Source organism: Salmo salar, chromosome ssa18 (assembly GCF_905237065.1).
Source record: "Salmo salar chromosome ssa18, Ssal_v3.1, whole genome shotgun sequence".
Classification (NCBI taxonomy): domain Eukaryota; kingdom Metazoa; phylum Chordata; class Actinopteri; order Salmoniformes; family Salmonidae; genus Salmo; species Salmo salar.
Window position 1 is genome coordinate 59,291,494 of NC_059459.1, and position 19,599 is coordinate 59,311,092.

General features: G+C 42.8%; 1 protein-coding gene across 1 annotated transcript; it reads right to left on the bottom strand.

Annotated features, from left to right (window-relative positions):
• Positions 1–21: 21 nt before the first annotated feature.
• On the bottom strand, positions 22–16,380 carry LOC106577737 (NXPE family member 3). Its single transcript, XM_014156059.2, has 6 exons — positions 16,161–16,380; positions 5,194–5,305; positions 4,317–5,080; positions 4,094–4,164; positions 3,782–4,003; positions 22–965 (listed from the first exon to the last, which is right to left on the bottom strand). Exons 2-6 carry the CDS (start codon positions 5,284–5,286, stop codon positions 415–417), a joined length of 1,701 nt encoding a protein of 566 aa, XP_014011534.1. The 5' UTR covers positions 5,287–5,305; positions 16,161–16,380; the 3' UTR covers positions 22–414.
• Between the last annotated feature and the right edge of the window lie 3,219 nt (positions 16,381–19,599).

Consider the following 19,599-nt stretch of genomic DNA (forward strand, 5'->3'; position numbering starts at 1 on the left):
GACATCATCACCAGTTTCACACACCTTTGAAAAAAATTCCATAAATGGCTTTATTTGATTGAAAAGTGAATTCCTTTCTTTTTTTAAAGCAGAGGTACAGTACAAAGAATAAAACCACAACTGTAAGAAAAAAAAATTGTTTCATTGCAATTTATTGTACAAACTTTGGAATTTGGACAGCGCAGCCTGGACAAAAGCTACATGTTGATTTGTGGCGATCTTTCCATCACTAGATAGATATGCTAGTAGGATGCCATTGCCATTTAGACTCTTAATGGTGTTGAGACGTACTTTTTGCTTGTAGATGTTAAAATTTAGCAGGCTCAAGTGATAAATCATGTAACCTAGTCGGACAACGCTCCACCCATGCTAGTTATTTTGTAAATTGTGCCAGAAATAATTTAACTTTCTCTGCTAGTTCTTCACTGGGCAGACGTGAGAGAGGATAGTGTTTATCATGTTCTTAATGATCGGAGGGTGCGGGTGGATGTTGTGTGGGAGGTGGTGGGCAAGGGTCATCTCCCAGGCATCCACTAACTTGATATTCAGGCCCCTGAACATGGCCTTGATCACCCCGTCCAACTGAACCGAAAACCAGTCACTGACGATGAGGCTCTCTTTTAGGCTTTGGGCCCGGAGGTTTGCCGAGCGCACCACTACCACAGTCCCCGGAGCCCGGTTCAGAAGCCGCACCACCGCCCTTCGAATGTGGCGGAGTCGACGAATGTAAACCTGCACAGGGAAGGAAGAGAAATGGGCCCAAACACTGATGACTACAACAGTGTCTGAGCCACCGGCCAGGCCATCCAGCTCATTAGCTACATAGCGCAGCTGACTGATGCTGAGAGGGGTCCAGGTGATGGGGGGGCCATGGCTGCGGTACTTCAGCAGGATATTGTGGGGGATGTCCACCGCCATGAATGGCCCTGCATTCACAGGACTTCGAAGGTTGAAATCCTTCAACTCTGTGACAGAGAGAGAGGGAGATTAATGTTGCGAGATATATATGACAGAAGCCATGATTACACCTTGCATAAACATGGTTGTTGCCATCGCGATCAAGATTTGATCACTATCTGATTGAGATTTGTTGTCTACCCTTAATTAAATATGTCTCTTCTCTGCCCACTTCGTCCGTATTTTGACCAGATTTCCTGGTCCCGACCTGTATGCAAATTAATTGAACATGCCTTGGACCTCCCGTTATGACACAAGCTGTGTAAATCGACAGAAAACAGCACACTTTTATAGACAATAGTTTTATACTCTCATCATTACAGCCTACTTTTGTTATCCAACGATTTCATTTGCGATAACCGATAACCCCAACCTGTCCACAGCCATACAAGTAAATATTCAGCGAATCTCTCCCATCCCTAAAAAAGTCACCACATCTGGATATGTGTATAAAATACAATTATTGCACAGTATAAATAAAAAGGACACAAACTCAGTGCCTCTTTGCTTGAAGTCATGGGGTCAAACGTTTCGGGTAGCCTTCCACAAGCTTCCCGCAATAAGTTGGGTGAATTTTGGCCCATTCCTCCTGACAGAGCTGGTGTAACTGAGTCAGGTTTGTAGGCCTCCTTGCTCGCACATGCTTTTTCAGTTCTGCCCACACATTTTCTATAGTTTTGAGGTCAGGGCTTTGTGATGGCCACTACAATTCCTTGACTTTGTTGTCCTTAAGCCATTTTGCCACAACTTTGGAAGTATACTTGGGGTCATTGTTCATTTGGAAGACCAATTTGCAACCAAGCTTTAACTTCCTGTCTGATGTCTTGAGATGTTGCTTCAATATATCCACATAATTTTCTTCCCTCATGATGCCATCTATTTTGTGAAGTGCATCAGTCCCTCCTGCAGCAAAGCACCCCCACAACATGATGCTGCCACCCCGTGCTTCACGGTTGGGATGGTGTTCTTCGGCTTGCAAGCCTCCCCCTTATTCCTCCAAACATAACGAGGGGCATTATGGCCAAACAGTTCTATTTTTGTTTCATCAGACCAGAGGACATTTCTCCAAAAAGTACGATCTTTGTCCCCATGTGCAGTTGCAAACCGTAGTCTGGCTTTTTTATGGCGGTTTTGGAGCAGTGGCTTCTTCCTTGCTGAGCGGCCTTTCAGGTTATGTCGATATAGGATATAGATACTGTGGATATAGATACATTTGAACCTGTTTCCTCCAGCATCTTCGCAAGGTCCTTTGCTGTTGTTCTGGGATTGATTTGCACTTTTCGCACCAAAGTACGTTCATCTCTAAGAGACAGAGCGCGTCTCCTTCCTGAGCAGTATGACGGCTGCGTGGTCCCATGGTGTTTATACTTGCATACTATTGTTTGTACAGATGAACGTGGTACCTTCAGGCATTTGGAAATTGCTCCCAAGGATGAACCATACTTGTGGAGGTCTACCATTTTTTTTCTGAGGTCTTGGCTGATTTCTTTAGATTTTCCCATGATGTCAAGCAAAGAGGCACTGAGTTTGAAGGTAGGCCTTGAAATATATCCACAGGTACACCTCCAATTGACTCAAATGATGTCAATTAGCCTATCAGAAGCTTCTAAAGCCATGACATATTTTTCTAGAATTTTCCGAGCTGTTTAAAGGCACAGTCAACTTAGTGTATGTAAACTTCTGACCCACTGGAATTGTGATACAGTGAATTATAAGTGAAATAATCTGTCTGTAAACAATTGTTAGAAAAATTACTTGTGTCATGCACAAAGTAAATGTCCTAACCAAAACTGTAGTTTGTTAACAAGAAATTTGTGGAGTGGTTGAAAAACAAGTTTTAATGACTCCAACCTAAGTGTATGTAAACTTCCGACTTCAACTGTATGTACATGAAGGCAGGGTAAAGTGACTAGTCATCAGGATAGATACTAATAAGGCATTTGAGGTAGATATGTACATGAAGGCAGGGTATAGTGACTAGGTATCAGGATAGATAATAATATGAGTAAAATAAAGAACAGATCAGCAGCAGCAAATGACGATTATGGAAAGTGTGTGTGTGTGAGAGTGTGTGTGTGTAATGTGTACGTATGTGTGTTTGTGTTATGTCGGTCTGCGTGTGTGTTATGTGTGTATGTGCGCATGTAGTGCATGTGAATATGTGTGGGTTTTGTTTAGGAGTGTCAATGTAATGTGTGTATATAGTCTAGTGAGTGTGTATATGGTTTGCACATATAGTCTAGTGTGTGTGCGTAGGGTTAGTGCAAAATAGAGTCAGTGCAGATAGCTAGGGCACCATTAATTGACTATTTAGCAGTCTGGCAATTTAGCAGTCTGATGACTTGGGGGTAGAAGCTGTCTCAGAGTCTGTTGGTCCGAGAGCCGATGCTCTGGTACCGTTTGCCGGATGGTAGCAGAGTGAACAGTCTATGGCTTGAGTGGTTGGAGTCTGATATAGAGGTCCTGGATGGCAGGGAGCTCGGCCACAGTGATGTTCTGGGCTGTCCACATTTGCCATACCATGTGGTGTTGCAGCCTGTCAAGATGCTCTCGATGGTGCAGTTGTAGAACTTTTTGAGGATCCGAGGGCCCATGCCAAATCTTTTCAACCTCCCGAGGGGGAAGAGGTGCTGCCGTGCCCTCTTCACGAATGTGTGAGTGTGTGTGGACCATGTTAGGTAGTTAGTGATATGGACGCCAAGGAACTCGAAGCTCTCGACCTGCTCCACAACAGCCCTCTATAAACGGATCTACAGAGAGAGAATTTGAACGCACCTGAAACAGCTGAGTTTGAGATGTAATAGGTTTGGCAAACAGCACTCACCTGGCAAGAAGTTGGTGAGGAACTCATAGTACTGTCTAACGGTGGAGTCTCCGTACATGTACACAACCTTGCCCTTCAAACACTGAGTAATGGCAGTTCGATCATTAAACTGGCGCATCACGACATCACCCAGGGACTGCCATGACCCTTGGAAGTAATACCCAGAGGGAGTGGTCCTGACAGGCGCTGGCTTTGCATGGCTGCTTTCCACCTCTGGTTTGTCTGAAATACGAGAGGAAACATGATGCACCAGCTACCAGCACTTTACATACACTCTCAGATTTGTCTTCACACTGCAACAATTTTTCCTACCTTTCTTCTTAGGCAGCACAGTGACACTGTCAGACCCCTTAGCCTGAATACGTGTTTTGAGGTTTACGCCACTAAAAAGTAAAATAATAATTTGAAATGTTTAAAAGCAAGCAATAACAATCACCTGAACAACATTCTGTAATTGTATATTGCAAAAAAGGCTGCATAGGTCTAAGGTAAAAATGCTCATTGCCACACACACTATTTTTTACGCCACACTAACCTCTGGAAGAGCAGTGCTTCTTTGTCGGTTATCAGATCTTTCTGGTAGCCTGCCTTGAAGTGGTTGATCCGTGTGTCACAGCTCAGCAGCTGCTTAGGCTTGTAGCAGTACCAGGGTTCACCCGTGTGGGGGTCTGTGTAATTGCACAGCGGCTCCTGGTTGGTCGGCAGACAAAGGTTACACATTGTGGTCTCAGACAGTAATCCACCACGGAAAAGGCTCTTGTAAAGCACCCGGTTGGGCCGTTCTTCACGTAAGTTTCGTAGAACAGCAACTGCCTCACTAGGATGAACCAGTGTCACCTCCACTTGTACGGACCCCTCCCACAGTAACAGAAAAATGGCAGAGTAGGTCCCATTCTGGTGGTCCAACACCTGTCCTGCAACGCCCGCCCCCAGCTCTGGGGAGTGCAGCCTAGCCAGCAAGAAGTCCCCACCATGGCTCTTGGGACGTCCCTGGAAATCTTTCATAATGACCAGAGACTCCAGCTGGTCCCCCACGTGCCACTCTCTCCCACCCACTGCTGGCAGCACTGCAAACAGGCTGTGCGCAGGGTCACTGGTCTGTTCTAGGGGTGTAGACATGGACCTGGGCGGAAGCTCTGGGCAGGCAATGGACTCCAGGAGGTCATGCTCCTCCAGAGCCTCCTCAGGTGTGCGCTCCTGGCCCTGGCCCAGGTGGTTACAGCTTTGATTGTGGTCCAGGGGAGTAGGGCCCTCTGAGTGGTTGCTGCATAGTTCCCAGATGCATAGGTCCAACTTCCACTGTGGATGAGAGTAGAGATCACTGAGGGGAAGAAGGTCGTAGAGTAACGCAGGTAGATTGTGATGGAAGTAAGCTTGGACTTGTACTGGGGGAAGATCACTTTCCTCCTCACCTCCAGAATGCTGATGTTGCGGAACAGGAAGAAGACGCCTGACAGGGTCAGCAGGAGGAAGATGCAGACATATTTGGACAGGCACTTCCACATGGCCCCAGTCTCCAGTCCCCTTTATATGGACACATAGAAGCTAGTAACTGTTAACATGCTTCTCCAATTACCTTAGCTGTATTTGATATCCCAAAACACGGTGTGCGTTTATCAGACCTAGACTAGACCCCATACAAAGTCATGTTGATCTGGGCGAGGCACACCAGATTAAGAATTTCATCTTCATTTCATATTTTCCCATGTGACTATTGCTTTACCCCTTTCGAACGCAAGCGAGCAGAAAAAAAGTTGATCTTCTTGTAAAAATACTATAACAACCTAGCCTCACCAAAAAAACGTACATTTATTGACTACTAAGCCATGTACATAAACCATGACTTTCCATGATGACAATATTTATTTAAAGCTCCCATTAGGCTAATGTCTCTTCTATTCAACTTGATTGCGGATCCTGCAGCACTGACAGCTATGGATCAGGTGACAAAAGCATTCGTTTTGATTGACTGTTGCTTACAACTAGTTTCACAAAGTATAAGTTTTTGCAGCTGGATGCAACCAAGTTGCAGAATAATTGCTTATCAGTTGCTTGGGGTGTTACATGAAGCAATCTAAATACAACATAGTTGCAAGCAACTAAATGTGCAGGATAGCTGTAACAAATCAGATCGTACACCGGTTAAACTATCTGATTAAACCTTTTTTTTCTCCTACAATATTATCTTGTGATTTCACAAGCCTCTGGCTGCTGGTGGGCGAGGCTGGAGGTGTCCCAGGAAAATAATACTTGTGACGCCACATGGCAAGAGTCGAGAACACAGGTAAGCACCTTTACAGTCTATTGTGAAAGAAGCACATAGACCTGGAAGATGACCCAGATTACATGGACATAGCCATGGCACACGTCTGCAGCCATGAAGTGCTTTGAAAGGCTGGTCATGGCTAACATCAACACCATCATCCCAGAAACCCTAGACCCACTCCAATTCACATACCGCCCCAACATATCCACAGATGACGCAATCTCTATTGCACTCCACACCGCCCTTTCACACCTGGACAAAAGGAACACTTACGTGAGAATGCTGTTCATTGACTACAGCTCAGCGTTCAACACCATAGTGTCCACAAAGCTCATCACTAAGCTAAGGACCCTGGGACTAAACACCTCCCTCTGCAACTGGATCCTGGACCTCCTGACGGGTCGCCCCCAGGTTGGAAGGCTTAGGCAACAACACATCTGACACTCTGATCCTCAAAACAGAGGCCCCTCAGGGTTGCGTGCTTAGTTCCCTTGTGTACTCCCTGTTCACTCACGACTACGTGGCCAAGCATGACTCCAACACCATCATTAAGATTGCAGATGACACAACGGTGGTAGCCCTGAACAACGACAACGATGAGACAGCCAATAGGGGGAGATCAGAGACCTGGCAGTGTGGTGCCAGAACAACAACCTCTCCCTCAACGTGATCAAGACAAAGGAGATGATCGTGGACTACAGGAAAAGGAGGACCAAGCACGCCCCCATTCACATTCATTAGTGGAGCAGGTCAGGAGCTTCAAGTTCCTTGGTGTCCACATCACCAACAAAACTATCATGGTCTAGACCCACCAAGACAGTTGTGAAGAGGGCACGACAACGCCTATTGCCCCTCAGGACACTGAAAAGATTTGGCATGGGTCCTCAGATCCTCCAAAACTTCTACAGCTGCACCATCGAGAGCATCCTGACTGGTTGCATCACCACCTGGTATGGCAACAGCTCGGCATTCGAACGCAAGCTGCTACAGAGGGTAGTGCGTATGGCCTAGTACATCACTGGGGCCAAGCTTCCTGCCATCCAGGACCTCTATACCAGGCGGTGTCAGAGGAAAGCCCTACAAATTGTCAAAGAATCCAGCCACCCTAGTCATAAACTGTTCTCTCTGCTACCACACGGCAAGCAGTACCAGAGCGCCAAGTCTAGGTCCAAAAGGCTCCTTAACAGCTTCTACCCTCAACCCTCAGCTTCTACCCCCTGCTGTACAGTTAATCAAATGTGGTACAAATCATTCCTTAAGTTCTAGAACTCAGCTGAATCTGGTAATGAATGCTATGGCTGTTGAACAAGTCGAGGAGACTAAATTACTTGGCGTTACCTTAGATTGTAAACTGTCATCGTCAAAACATATAGATTCAACGGTTGTAAAGATGGGGAGTGGTCTGGCCGTAATAAAGAGATGCTCTGCTTTTTTGACACCACACTGCAAAAAGCAAGTTCTGCAGGCTCTAGTTTTGTCTAATCTTGATTATTGTCCAGTCGTGTGGTCCAGTGCTGCAACGAATGACCTAGTTAAGCTGCAGCTGTCCCAGAACAGAGTGACTGTAGCGGGGTGCGTAATTGGCGGCAGAGAAGTCAGGCGCAGAAGAGCAGAACTGGGTAATAACCGGAGATTTATTAAGCAAAACCAACGGCATCCAGAACACCAAGATAAATGGGCACAAAAATAACCCGTTGTGCGCTCACAGGGAACGTGCACAAGCACTACAATAAACAATCCCACACAAAGACATGGGGGGAACAGAGGGTTAAATACACAACAAGTAATTGAGGGAATTGAAACCAGGTGTGAGGAAAAACAAGACAAAACACATGGAAAATGAAAAATGGATCGATGACGGCTAGAAGACCGGCGACGCCGACCGCCGAGCGCTGCCCGAACAAGGAGAGGACCCGACTTCGGCGGAAGTCGTGACAGCGACACATTTTGCTCTTCATTGTAATCAGAGGGCTGATATAAATATGATGCATGCCAGGCTATCTTGGCTAAGAGTTGAGGAGAGACTGACTGCATCACTTCTTATTTTTATAAGAAACATTAATGTGTTGAAAATCCCAAATTGTATGCATAGTCAACTTACACACACCTCTGACACACACACTTATCCCACCAGTCATGCCACCAGGGGTCTTTTCACAGTCCCCAGTCCAGAACAAATTCAAGAAAGCGTACAGTTTTGTATAGAGCCCTTATTGCATGGAACTTTCTTCCATCTCATGTTGCTCAAATAAACAGCAAACCTGGTTTCAAAAAACGTATAAAGCAACACCTCACGGCCCAACGCCTCTTCCCTATTTAACCCAGATAGTTTGTGTGTATGCATTGATATGTAGGCTACGTGTGCCTTTTTAAAAATGTATGTAGTTCTGTCCTTGAGCTGTTCTTGTCTATTGATGTTCTGTATTATGTCATGTTTCATGTTTTGTGTGGACCCCAGGAAGAGTAGCTGCTGCTTTTGCAACAGCTAATGGGGATCCTAATAAAATACCAAATACCAAAATACCAGGCTTATTTGCATTGACCCCCAGTTTTTCTTTACACTGCTGCTACTCACTGTTTATTATCTATCACTTTACCCCTACCTACATGTACATATAACCTCAATTTCCTTGACTAACCTGTACCCCCTCACATTGACTCTGTACCAGTACCCCTTGTATATAGCTTTGTTATTGCGTTACTTTCTTACTTTAGTTTATTTAGTAAATATTTTCTTAACTCTTATTTTTCTTAATTGCATTCTTGGTTAAGGACTTGTAAGTAAGCATTTCATGGTAAGGTCTACACCTGTTGTATTCGGTGCATGTGACAAATAATATTTGATTTGATTTATTCTCTCTTGAAATAGGAGTTACCTCATTCCTTGAGTTTTTAGCCTAGGCCAGTGGTTCCCAAACTTTATAGCCCTTCAAACATTCAATCTACAACTGCGTACCCCTCTAGCACCAGGGTCAGCGCACTCTCAAATGTATTTTGCTATCATTGTAAGCCTGCCTCACACACACACACACGCTATACGATACATTTATTAAGCATAAGAATGCGTGTGAGTTTGTCACAATCCGGCTTGTGGGAAGTGAAAAAGAGCTGTTAAAGGACCAGGGCACAAATAATAATAATAATAATAATAATAATAATAATAAATATTTTTACTCTTACATATAAAACCTTATTTGTTCATCAAAAATCGTGACTAACTCACCACAGGTTAATGAGAAGGGTGTGCTTGAAAGGATGCACATAACTCTGCAATGTTGGGGTGTATTGGAGAGTCTCAGTCTTAAATCATTTCCCACACACAGTCTGTGCCTGTATTTAGTTTTCATGCTAGTGAGGGCCGAGAATCCACTCTCACATAGGTACTTGGCTGCAAAGGGCATCAGTGTCTTAACAATGCGATTTGCCAAGGCAGGATGTTCTGAGCGCACCCATATCCAGAAATCTGGCAGTAGCTTCTGATAAAATTAAATTTTCACAGAACCACTTGTTGCAATTTTGATGAGGCCCTCTTGTTCAGATATCGATAAGTGGACTGGAGGCAGGGCATGAAAGGGATAATGAATCCAGTTGTTTGTGTCGTCCGTTTCGGGAAATTACCTGCGTAATTGCGCACCCAACTCACTCAGGTGCTTCGTTATATCACATTTGACATTGTCCGTAAGCTTCCTTTGCACACAAAAAATACTACAATGATGGAAAGACCTGTGTGTTGTCCTTGTTAATGCAGACAGAGAAGAGCTACAACTTCGTAATCATAGCCTCAATTTTGTCCCGCACATTGTATATAGTTGCCGAGAGTCCCTTTAATCCTAGATTCAGATCATTCAGGTGAGAAAAAACATCACCCAGATAGGCCAGTTGTGTGAGAAACTTGGCATCATGCGAGCGGTCAGACAAGTGAAAGTTATGGTCAGTAAAGAAAACTTTAAGCTAGTCTCTCAATTAAAAAAAAACCTGTCAATACTTTGCCCCTTGATAACCAGCACACATCTGAATGTTGTAAAAGTCCATTTGATGTCACAAAGCTGTGCTGTACTTTAAAAATATCCTCTCCTATTGTCCTGGTTTCCAGTGGTTTGCAGAATTAATTGACCTCCCATAAATGTAACGGACATATACCAGGAGCTGTGCCAGGCCCGCCACGTCTGTTAACTCATCCAGCTGTAACGCATAGAATTCACTGGTTTGTATGCGAAGCAGTAATTGTTTCAAAACATCTCCTGCCATGTCACTGATGCATCGTGAAGCAGTGCTGTTTGATGAAGAAATTGTCTGTATAGTTTTATTTGCCTTTTCCCCCAGCATTGTCCCAGCCATATCTGGGGCAGCAGGAAGAATAAAGTCCTCCACAATAGTATGGGGCTTGCCTGTCCTAGCCACTCGGTAGCTCACCATATAAGACGGCTCGAGTCCCTTCTTATTAATAGTATCTGTTGCGTTGTGTACATGTCTTACTACTCGAAAGTCATCGGAATTCTCGCCAAAAAAACCTCCTGTTGCTTATTTTTCAAATTGGCATGTTTAGTTTCTAAATGTCTGCACAAGAGTGAAGGTTTCCTGCGAGAGAGTAACGGATAATGTGATTGGATGTTAATTATTTGACTAGGCTACCTGTATTTGACATTGTGTTGTTATTTCGCTGAACACTAGATGGTTTAATTTTATTTTTTTGCAGTGAATCGAGGTCTTTCTCAGGTGAGAAAAAAAACATCACCCAAATGTATAGCCTTGTTGGAAAATCTAAATGGACTGTTTGAAAATTTGAATCAGATTTTTATTTGGCGTACCCCCGACGGCATTGCGCGTACCTCAGTTTGGGAATAGCCGGCCTAGGCTATATGCCTATGATCGAGATCAACACAGGTACAGTAGGCGGCATTGTTTTCAAATAGGTAGCACATTTGTCAAATAAACCATAGCCGAGCCGCCCAATACAATTGCTAGCCATACAACTTAACTTAGCAAAGTAGGGAAGATCATAAAAATTCCTCTAATTCCCTTTCTACAAATGACCCACTCAATCTCTAGACAAGATCTGATTCACTCAATACCCATGCACTTTGTTTGAACCTTTTGATAAAATCGTCTGTAAGCAACAACGGTAATACTGTCAAGAAAAATTACATTGACAACGTGATGTAATTCTGAAACACAACCCAGCTAATAAATGTAGAATGTAGTAAATTTATGCATTGCTACAATGTTCTCTCATGACCACTATAGCCTATACATAACGCTGGCTTGCAGTTAAACTTATCAACCCTAAATAGACACTTTCTAGCATTACATTTCAGAATTCCAGAGGTAACAGTGCACAATTTAAAAGCTAATTTTACCAGCATTGCTCCGCATAGAGGTCAAGCAAATACACTTCCTAATTTGACAAGCAACAGTACAGTTGAAGTCGGAAATGTACATACACCTTAGCCAAATACATTTAAACTCAGTTTTTCACAATTCCTGACATTTAATCCGAGTAAAAATTCCTTGCCTTAGGTCAGTTAGGATCATCACTTTATTTTAAGAATGTGAAATGTCAGAATAATAGTAGAGAGAATGATTTATTTCAGCTTTTATTTCTTTCATCACATTCCCAGTGGGTCAGAAGTTACATACACTCAATTAGTATTTGGTAGCATTGCCTTTAAATTGTTTTACTTGGGTCAAACGTTCCGGGTAGCCTTCCACAAGCTTCCCACAATAAGTTGGGGGAATTTTCGCCCATTCCTCCTGACAGAGCTGGTGTAACTGAGTCAGGTTTGTAGGCCTCCTTGCTTGCACATGCTTTTTCAGTTCTGCCCACACATTTTCTATAGGATTGCGGTCAGGGCTTTGTGATGGCCACTCCAATTCCTTGACTTTGTTGTCCTTAAGCCATTTTGCCACAACTTTGGAAGTATGCTTGGGGTCATTGTCCATTTGGAAGACCCATTTGCGACCAAGCTTTAACTTCCTGACTGATGTCTTGAGATGTTGCTTCAATATATCCACATCATTTTCTTCCCTCATGATGCCATCTATTTTGTGAAGTGCATCAGTCCCTCCTGCAGCAAAGCACCCCCACAACATGATGCTGCCACCCCTGTGCTTCACGGTTCGGATGGTGTTCTTCGGCTTGCAAGCCTCCTCATTTTTCCTCCAAACATAACGATGGTCATTATGGCCAAACAGTTCTATTTTTGTTTCATCAGACCAGAGGACATTTCTCCAAAAAGTACGATATTTGTCCCCATATGCAGTTGCAAACCGTAGTCTGGCGGTTTTATGGTGGTTTTGGAGCAGTGGCTTCTTCCTTGCTGAGCGGCCTTTCAGGTTATGTCGATATAGGACTCGTTTTACTGTGGATATGGATACTTTTGTACCGGTTTCCTCCAGCATCTTCACAAGGTTCTTTGCTGTTGTTCTGGGATTGATTTGCACTTTTCGCACCAAAGTATGTTCATCTCTAGGAGACAGAACGCGTCTTCTTCCTGAGCGGTATGACGGCTACGTGGTCCCATGGTGTTTATACTTGCATACTATTGTTTGCACAGATGAATGTGGTACCTTCAGGCATTTGGAAATTGCTCCCAAGGATGAACCAGACTTGTGGAGGTCTACAAAAGTTTCTCTGACTTCTTGGCTGATTTCCTTTGATTTTCCAATGATGTCAAGCAAAGCGTCACTGATTTTGAAGGTAGGCCTTGAAATACATCCACAGGTACACCTCCAATTGACTCAAATGATGTCAATTAGCCTATCAGAAGCTTCTAAAGCCATTACATCATTTTATGGAATTTTCCAAGCTGTTAAAAGGCACAGTCAACTTAGTGTATGTAGACTTCTGACCCAATGGAAATGTGATACAGTGAATTATAAGTGAAATAATCTGTCTGTTAACAATTTTTGGAAAAATGACTTATTGTAACGCCCTGGCCATAGAGAGGGGTTTTTAGTTCTCTATTTTGGTTAGGCCAGGGTGTTACATGGGTGGGCGTTCTATGTTTATTTTTCTATGTTGGTTTGTTTCTTTGGTTTGGCCGTGTGTGGCTCTCAATCAGGAACAGCTGTAGATCGTTGTTGCTGATTGAGAGTCATACATAGGCAGCCTGTTTTTCCTTTGGGGTTTGTGGGTGATTGTTTTCTGTTTAGTGTGTAACCGGACAGAACTGTTGCTGGTCGTTTTGTTTATTTTGTAGTGTTCATGCGATTCATTAAATCCTTTATGATGAACACATCCTCCGCTGCACCTTGGTCTCATTTTAACGACGGCCGTTACACTTATGTCATGCACAAAGTAGATGTCCTAACCGACTTGCCAAAACTATAGTTTGTTAACAAGAAATTTGTGGAGTGGTTGAAAAATGAGTTTTAATGACTCCAACCTAACTGTTTGTAAACTTCTGACTTCAACTGTATATGCTCGTGGCCACTCGCGTCTGTTTTTCTCTCATTCACTCCCATGCATTCTATTTCCAGGGTAAGCACACTCGTTCACAGACATATTAACAAACAATCATTAACAAACCAAGTTAAGTTAGACTTGTAAGTGACACTTACTGTCGTGTGTGTCGGGATTTTGTTACCCTCTGTCTTTCAATGTGCAATTTGAAAAAACAAACAAAGCTTGACCAACAGTGCATTCGGAAAGTATTCAGACCCCTTTACTTTTTCTACATTTTGTTACATTACAGACTTATTCTGAAATTGATTAAATTGTCCCCCCCCCATCAACCTACATACAATACCCCATAATTGTCATGACTCCCGCCGAAGTCGGTCCCTCTCCTTGTTCGGGCGGCGTTCAGAGGTCGACGTCACCGGTCTTCTAGCCATCGCCGCTCCACCTTTTCATTTTCCATTTGTTTTTTTCTTGTTTTCCCGCACACCTGGTTTACATTCCTTCATTACTCTATGTGTATATTATCCTCTGTTCCCCCCATGTCTGTGTGTGGTATTGTTCATTGGTTACGTGTGTGACGCTACAGGCTGGTTGTGCGCCGGGTATTGTTGTACCCGTGGTTCTGTATTTTGTACCATTTTGTGTATTTGTGCGCTATCGCTTTTTTCCCTTGGGCCGGAGTGTTGAGACGCAGTTGCGTCCGGCTGTTTTTCCTCTGCCTTAATAAAGCGTGCATGTTTACTCATCTCTGCTCTCCTGCACCTGACTCCCTTCGACCAGTTGCGCCCACTGTGACAATAATGACAAAGCAAAAACAGGTTTTTAGAATATTTTGCAAATGTGTGTGTGTATGTGTATATATATATATATATATATTAAAAACGTACATTTATATTAGTATTCAAACCCTTTACTCGGTACTTTGTTGAAGCACCTTTGGCGGTGATTACAGCCTCGTGTCTTCTTGGGTATGACGCTACAAGCTTGACACACCTGTATGTGGGGAGTTTCTCCCATTCTTCTCTTTAGATAATCTCAAGGTCTGTCAGGTTGGATGGGAAGCGTCGCTGCCAGCTATTTTCATTTGGCTGTGTGCTTAGGGTCGTTGTCCTGTTGGAAGGTGAACCTTCACCCCAGTCTGAGGTCCTGAGTACTCTGGAGCAGGTTTTCATCAATAATCTATGTACTTTCCTTGATCCTGACTGGTCTCCCAGTCCCTGCCCCTGAAAAACAGCCCCACAGCATGATTCTGCCACCACCATGCTTCAACGTAGGGATGGCACCAGGTTTCCTCCAGACGTGACGCTTGGCATTCAGGCCAAAGAGTTAAATCTTGGTTTCATCAGACCAGATAATCTTGTTTCTCATTGTCTGAGAGTCTTTTTGTGCTTTTTGTCAAACTCCAAGTGGGCTGTCATGTGCCTTTTACTGAGGAGTGGCTTCTGTCTGGCCACTCTACCATAATAGCCTGATTGGTGGAGCGCTGCAGAGATGGTTGTCCTTCTGGAAGGTTCTCCCATCTCCACAGAAGAACTCTGGAGCTCAGTCAGAGTGACCATCGGGTTCTAGGTAACTTCCCTAACCAAGGCCCTTCTCCTCCGATTGCTCAGTTTGGCCGGGCAGCCAGCTCTAGGAAGAGTTTTGGTGGTTCCAAACTTCTTCCATTTCAGAATGATGGAGGCCACTGTGTTCTTGGGGACCTTCAATGCTGCATAAATGTTTTGGTACCCTTCTCCAGATCTGTGCCTCTGACACAATACTGTCTCGGAGCTCTACGGACAATTCCTTCGACCTGATGGCTTGGTTTTTACTCTGACATGCGCTGTCAACTCTGGGACCTCATATAGACAGGTGTGTGCTTTTCCAAATCATTTCCAACAAATTGAATTTACCATTGGTGGACTCCAATAAAGTTGTAGAAACATCAAGGACGGTCAATGGAAACAGGATGCACCTGAGCTCAATTTCGAATCTCATAGCAAAGGGTCTGAATACTTAGGTAAATAAGGTATTTCTGCTTATTTATTTTTTTATAAATTAGTAAACATTTCTAAAACCTGTTTTTGCTTTATCATTATGGGGTATTGTTTGTAGATTGATGAGTATTTTTTTTGTATTTAATCCATTTTAGAATAAGGCTGTAATGTAAAAACATGTGAAAAAAGTCAAGGGGTCTGAATACTTTCCGAATGCACCTCCCATTATCATTGGGTAGGATAGGCAGCTAGGTTAAATTTGAGCCCAACCCTTCATGTTTCATGTTAAAATCATCTAACAATTAACATTATTGAGCAACACAATCCATTTTAGAAATGTTGGTATAATTTGGATGCGAAACATGCTAATATATGGGATACTGATTTACATTGGATTTTGGGCACACACAAATAATAAAAAGTTAACATTTGGAGATAATGGTTTGTTTTGTAATTTGGGTGACATTTTCCCTTTAAAGAGGCTATACATACAGTTACTCAATACATCATTTTTGGTTATTGAACAGATATTTCACAGCCGTTTAAATTGTACAATGATTCTCTTCACTATACTTGTTTTGTCACATAAACTGAAACCAGGCAAACACTTAATAATCCATACAACCAGGAAAGGCCTGAGCAATTCCTTTATTGTACTTTAACCTTCTATTTATATTTCTTGAAATCAACTTGTATTCATACATGCATAATGTACCATGTGTAGTCCTCTGTTACCTGATTTAGCCACAGAATCCTTGTAGCGAAGACGGACCAAAAGAGCGCTACTGACTGACTGGGTTGTCTGCTGCAATCTTGTTATTGTTTAATTCAATTACTATTTAATGCGAACTGTAATAGTAGAACAACCGAACCGGACGATGTTGATTCGAAGGTGGAAAGGCGCAATCATGTCCAATGAGGTTACTAGGTGAAAGTGTGAGAGCAGGTCTCTAGACTTGAATGTAATTATTATTTATATGTTGATTTAGGCTTTCGCCAGACTGGGCAAAGCACACATTACTGTTGTATTGTATCTGAGATCAAATCACATTTTATTGGTCACAAACATATTTAGCAGATGTTATTGTGGGTGTAGTGAAATCCTTGCGTTCCTAGCTCTTCTGGGTAATGACAACATCACTGTCTTTTGTTTTACCTTCCTACACGCCTCTCAGGCCAGTGTTTACAGTACATTTGGTACTGTGTGATTAGAATATAAGGGTCTGATACAGAGAAGACGATTTAGACATTTTTCTCTGCTTCTGTGCTGAATGATATTCTCCCTGTTTGCAAAAAAACTTGGAAAGCAGACTGATTTGATTGACTTTATCAACGACTGCTCTCCTTTTTGATTCACCTGGAAATTCCTGTTACACTCATGGATTTCAGTTAGTATTGACTGCTATATGAGTGTAATAAAAACTAACTTGATGGATTTTTAAGGTATTGACTGTATGGGCATTTTCTGGAACAATCTGGAAGATTTTCTGCTATTCAATGTTAATTTCATCTAATGATATACAGCTAACCCATTTAATCTTGAAGAATAACTTATAATGCACCGTGATCTTAATGTCTTACCCTGTCATAACCCAAAATAAGGTTCTGTCATGAGAACATCTATTCGGTTGACATCACATTTCATTGAACATAACATGTGAATGATAATTTAGTATTGTTGTTTAGGCTCTGCTCCTTGAGGTGGTCCCAACATTAGGAAGGTGCTCAGCTAATCAAACTCAGCTTGCCAAATTATAACAGGGTTTTTCTGGATAAAAAAATGGGTTTAGGTGGAGGGTGTGACAATGGGGGCGGTCAGCGTGGCAGAATTTTTGAGAACGTAGAGGCCCCCCATCTCGTCGGTGTAGAGATATTTTCGAATTTTAAAGCTAATTTCCTGCAATTCTACACATTTTTACATGGAGCTGAGAGAAAATGTTGAAGTTTGAAAGCAAATTTCTTGCAATTATATACATTTTGCCATGGTTAATGGTGTGTTCTTTTGCTCAAACATATATAAATATAAAAATCAATACTGCTAAATTCATTGTTTTCGGGAATTTTCAATTCACCCTGTCTATCTTTTATTTTGGTGATTGTTAGTCCTCAAAGATTATTTATTTAAACATATAGGTCCATTATATTTTCTACTATCCTATATCTAGTTTTAGTTGTTTAAGTTTACAGTGAAAGTGTTTTTCCATCCTAGCCTGAAAAAAATGCTTAGGCGGCCCACCCAAGGATTACAAGGGCAGAACTATCCCTGTACAGGGAGGGAGCAGAGTTTCCTGCTATCCCTGGATAGGCAGAGGAGTAGACATAAAAGCAGATGGAGACTACTGTGGTTGGCAGCAATGCGAAGGATAATATTTGCTTGACATCATTTGCTGACTGGTCCAACTGAATGAAAAACCAGTATGTGTGTTGTTCTATGTTGTTCTGTACAATGCCTAGTTTCTTCTTGAGGGCAACCAATGTCAGTGCAATCACCCCAATCCAGAGCACACAGGTAGTGAAAGCAAACAGGTATAGAGTTTTGTTTAAGTCGTTTGGGATGGTGATTGTCTGGTTGTAGCTCCCATTGGTGATTGTCTGGTTGTAGCTCAATGAAATGTGATGGTTTTGTTGTGATGGTTTGGTGATGGTTTGGTTGTGGCTTGTTTTGGGAAATGAATTGAGTGAATTTCCATTAAAAAAACAAAACAAAAGCTGAACAGTCTCAACAGCCAATTATCACAGGAATATAGTAGTCAAAGTGTTTGGGATTAAAATAAATGTATAATTAGACACATGTTGTGAATGTTATGACACAAGTAGGAGAAAGACATGGCCCTTTTCCGTCACATTAGAAATGCTTCCTTCCATCCTTGTTGATATTTACAATCACATACAAATCTGTGATTATCTTAACAAAAATATACATTTAAAAAGTAGTTGAAAAAGGTCCACGTGTGTCTGAATTAGGGATCTCACACACCAGTTATGATCCGGCAGATCAGAACACGATCAGAACACGAAGCAGCAGTTCTGCGCCTCAGTTTGGGTCCTCTGCAGGAAGGCAATCATAACCAGTAACATCAGGACCAGAGCCAAACATCCGATCACTAATAGGTAGCTACTGTAGGGATAAAGGGCTGGACGGGGCCGTCGTTGAAGTACAAACCACCAAGAGATAGAGAGGTGAAGGAAGTTTAGGAGAGTCGCTGTTGCATTATGGCGATGCATATCGTTTTTGTGCATTTGATTTGGAAGTAACTTACTTATGATAATGTGGATCAAGGGGATAATTACACTGATACTAATAATGACAACTAGTCTAATCATTATAATGATCAATTCTGGGGAAAACATGACAAGGCTTATGTTACAGGCTTTGGTTTTTCTATTTCTATTTCGAGGTTGGCCCTTAGCACGTTGGGCGCACCGATTGGTGTCACCTCTTTAGTCAGTATGTGTTACACCTGTGCTGGCTTGTCATCTCGTTAGTCAGAAAGTGCTGGCAGTGGGCTTGAGAGATGTGAAGGGTTAACACCTTTAGTTGGTGCTCCCTATTTGACTTTTTTTTTTAAACGATCCTTTATCTGATCTTCCTTGTTTTTGTTTTGCTCCACTTGTTGGTTTGCTTCCTGTCTAAGTTTTGTATGGGTTTTATTTAGTTTGCCTCTTCTTGGGCAAATTTAGTGGGTGCTTATGGTGGGTGTCTTAGGGCCCAGTTATTGCTAGGCATCTTTCAGTGGACACCCCCATGAGTGTTTTTCAGAACCCCACCTGTTTTGTTTTGGTTGTTGTTAGTAACTGTTTGTTAGTTCCCCCTTGGCGTTCACATGCCACTTCTGGGCAAGACGATTGGCCCAGTATCTCAAATTGTCATTCCAGTTACACTTCGACAAGAGATACTGAGGTTGGCTCACGATAGTAGTATGGTAGGTCAACAAGACATATGTCCGTATTTTGCATATGTAACAGTGTAGGTTCCGTCCCTCTCTTCGCCCCAACCCGGGCTCGAACCAGGGACCCTTGCACACATCAACAACTGACACCCCACGAAGCATCGTTACCCATCGCGCCACAAAAGCCGCGGCCCTTGCAACGCAAGGGGAAACCCTACTTCAGGTCTCAGAGCGAGTGACGTCACTGATTGAAATGCTATTAGCGTGCACCACCGCTAACTAAC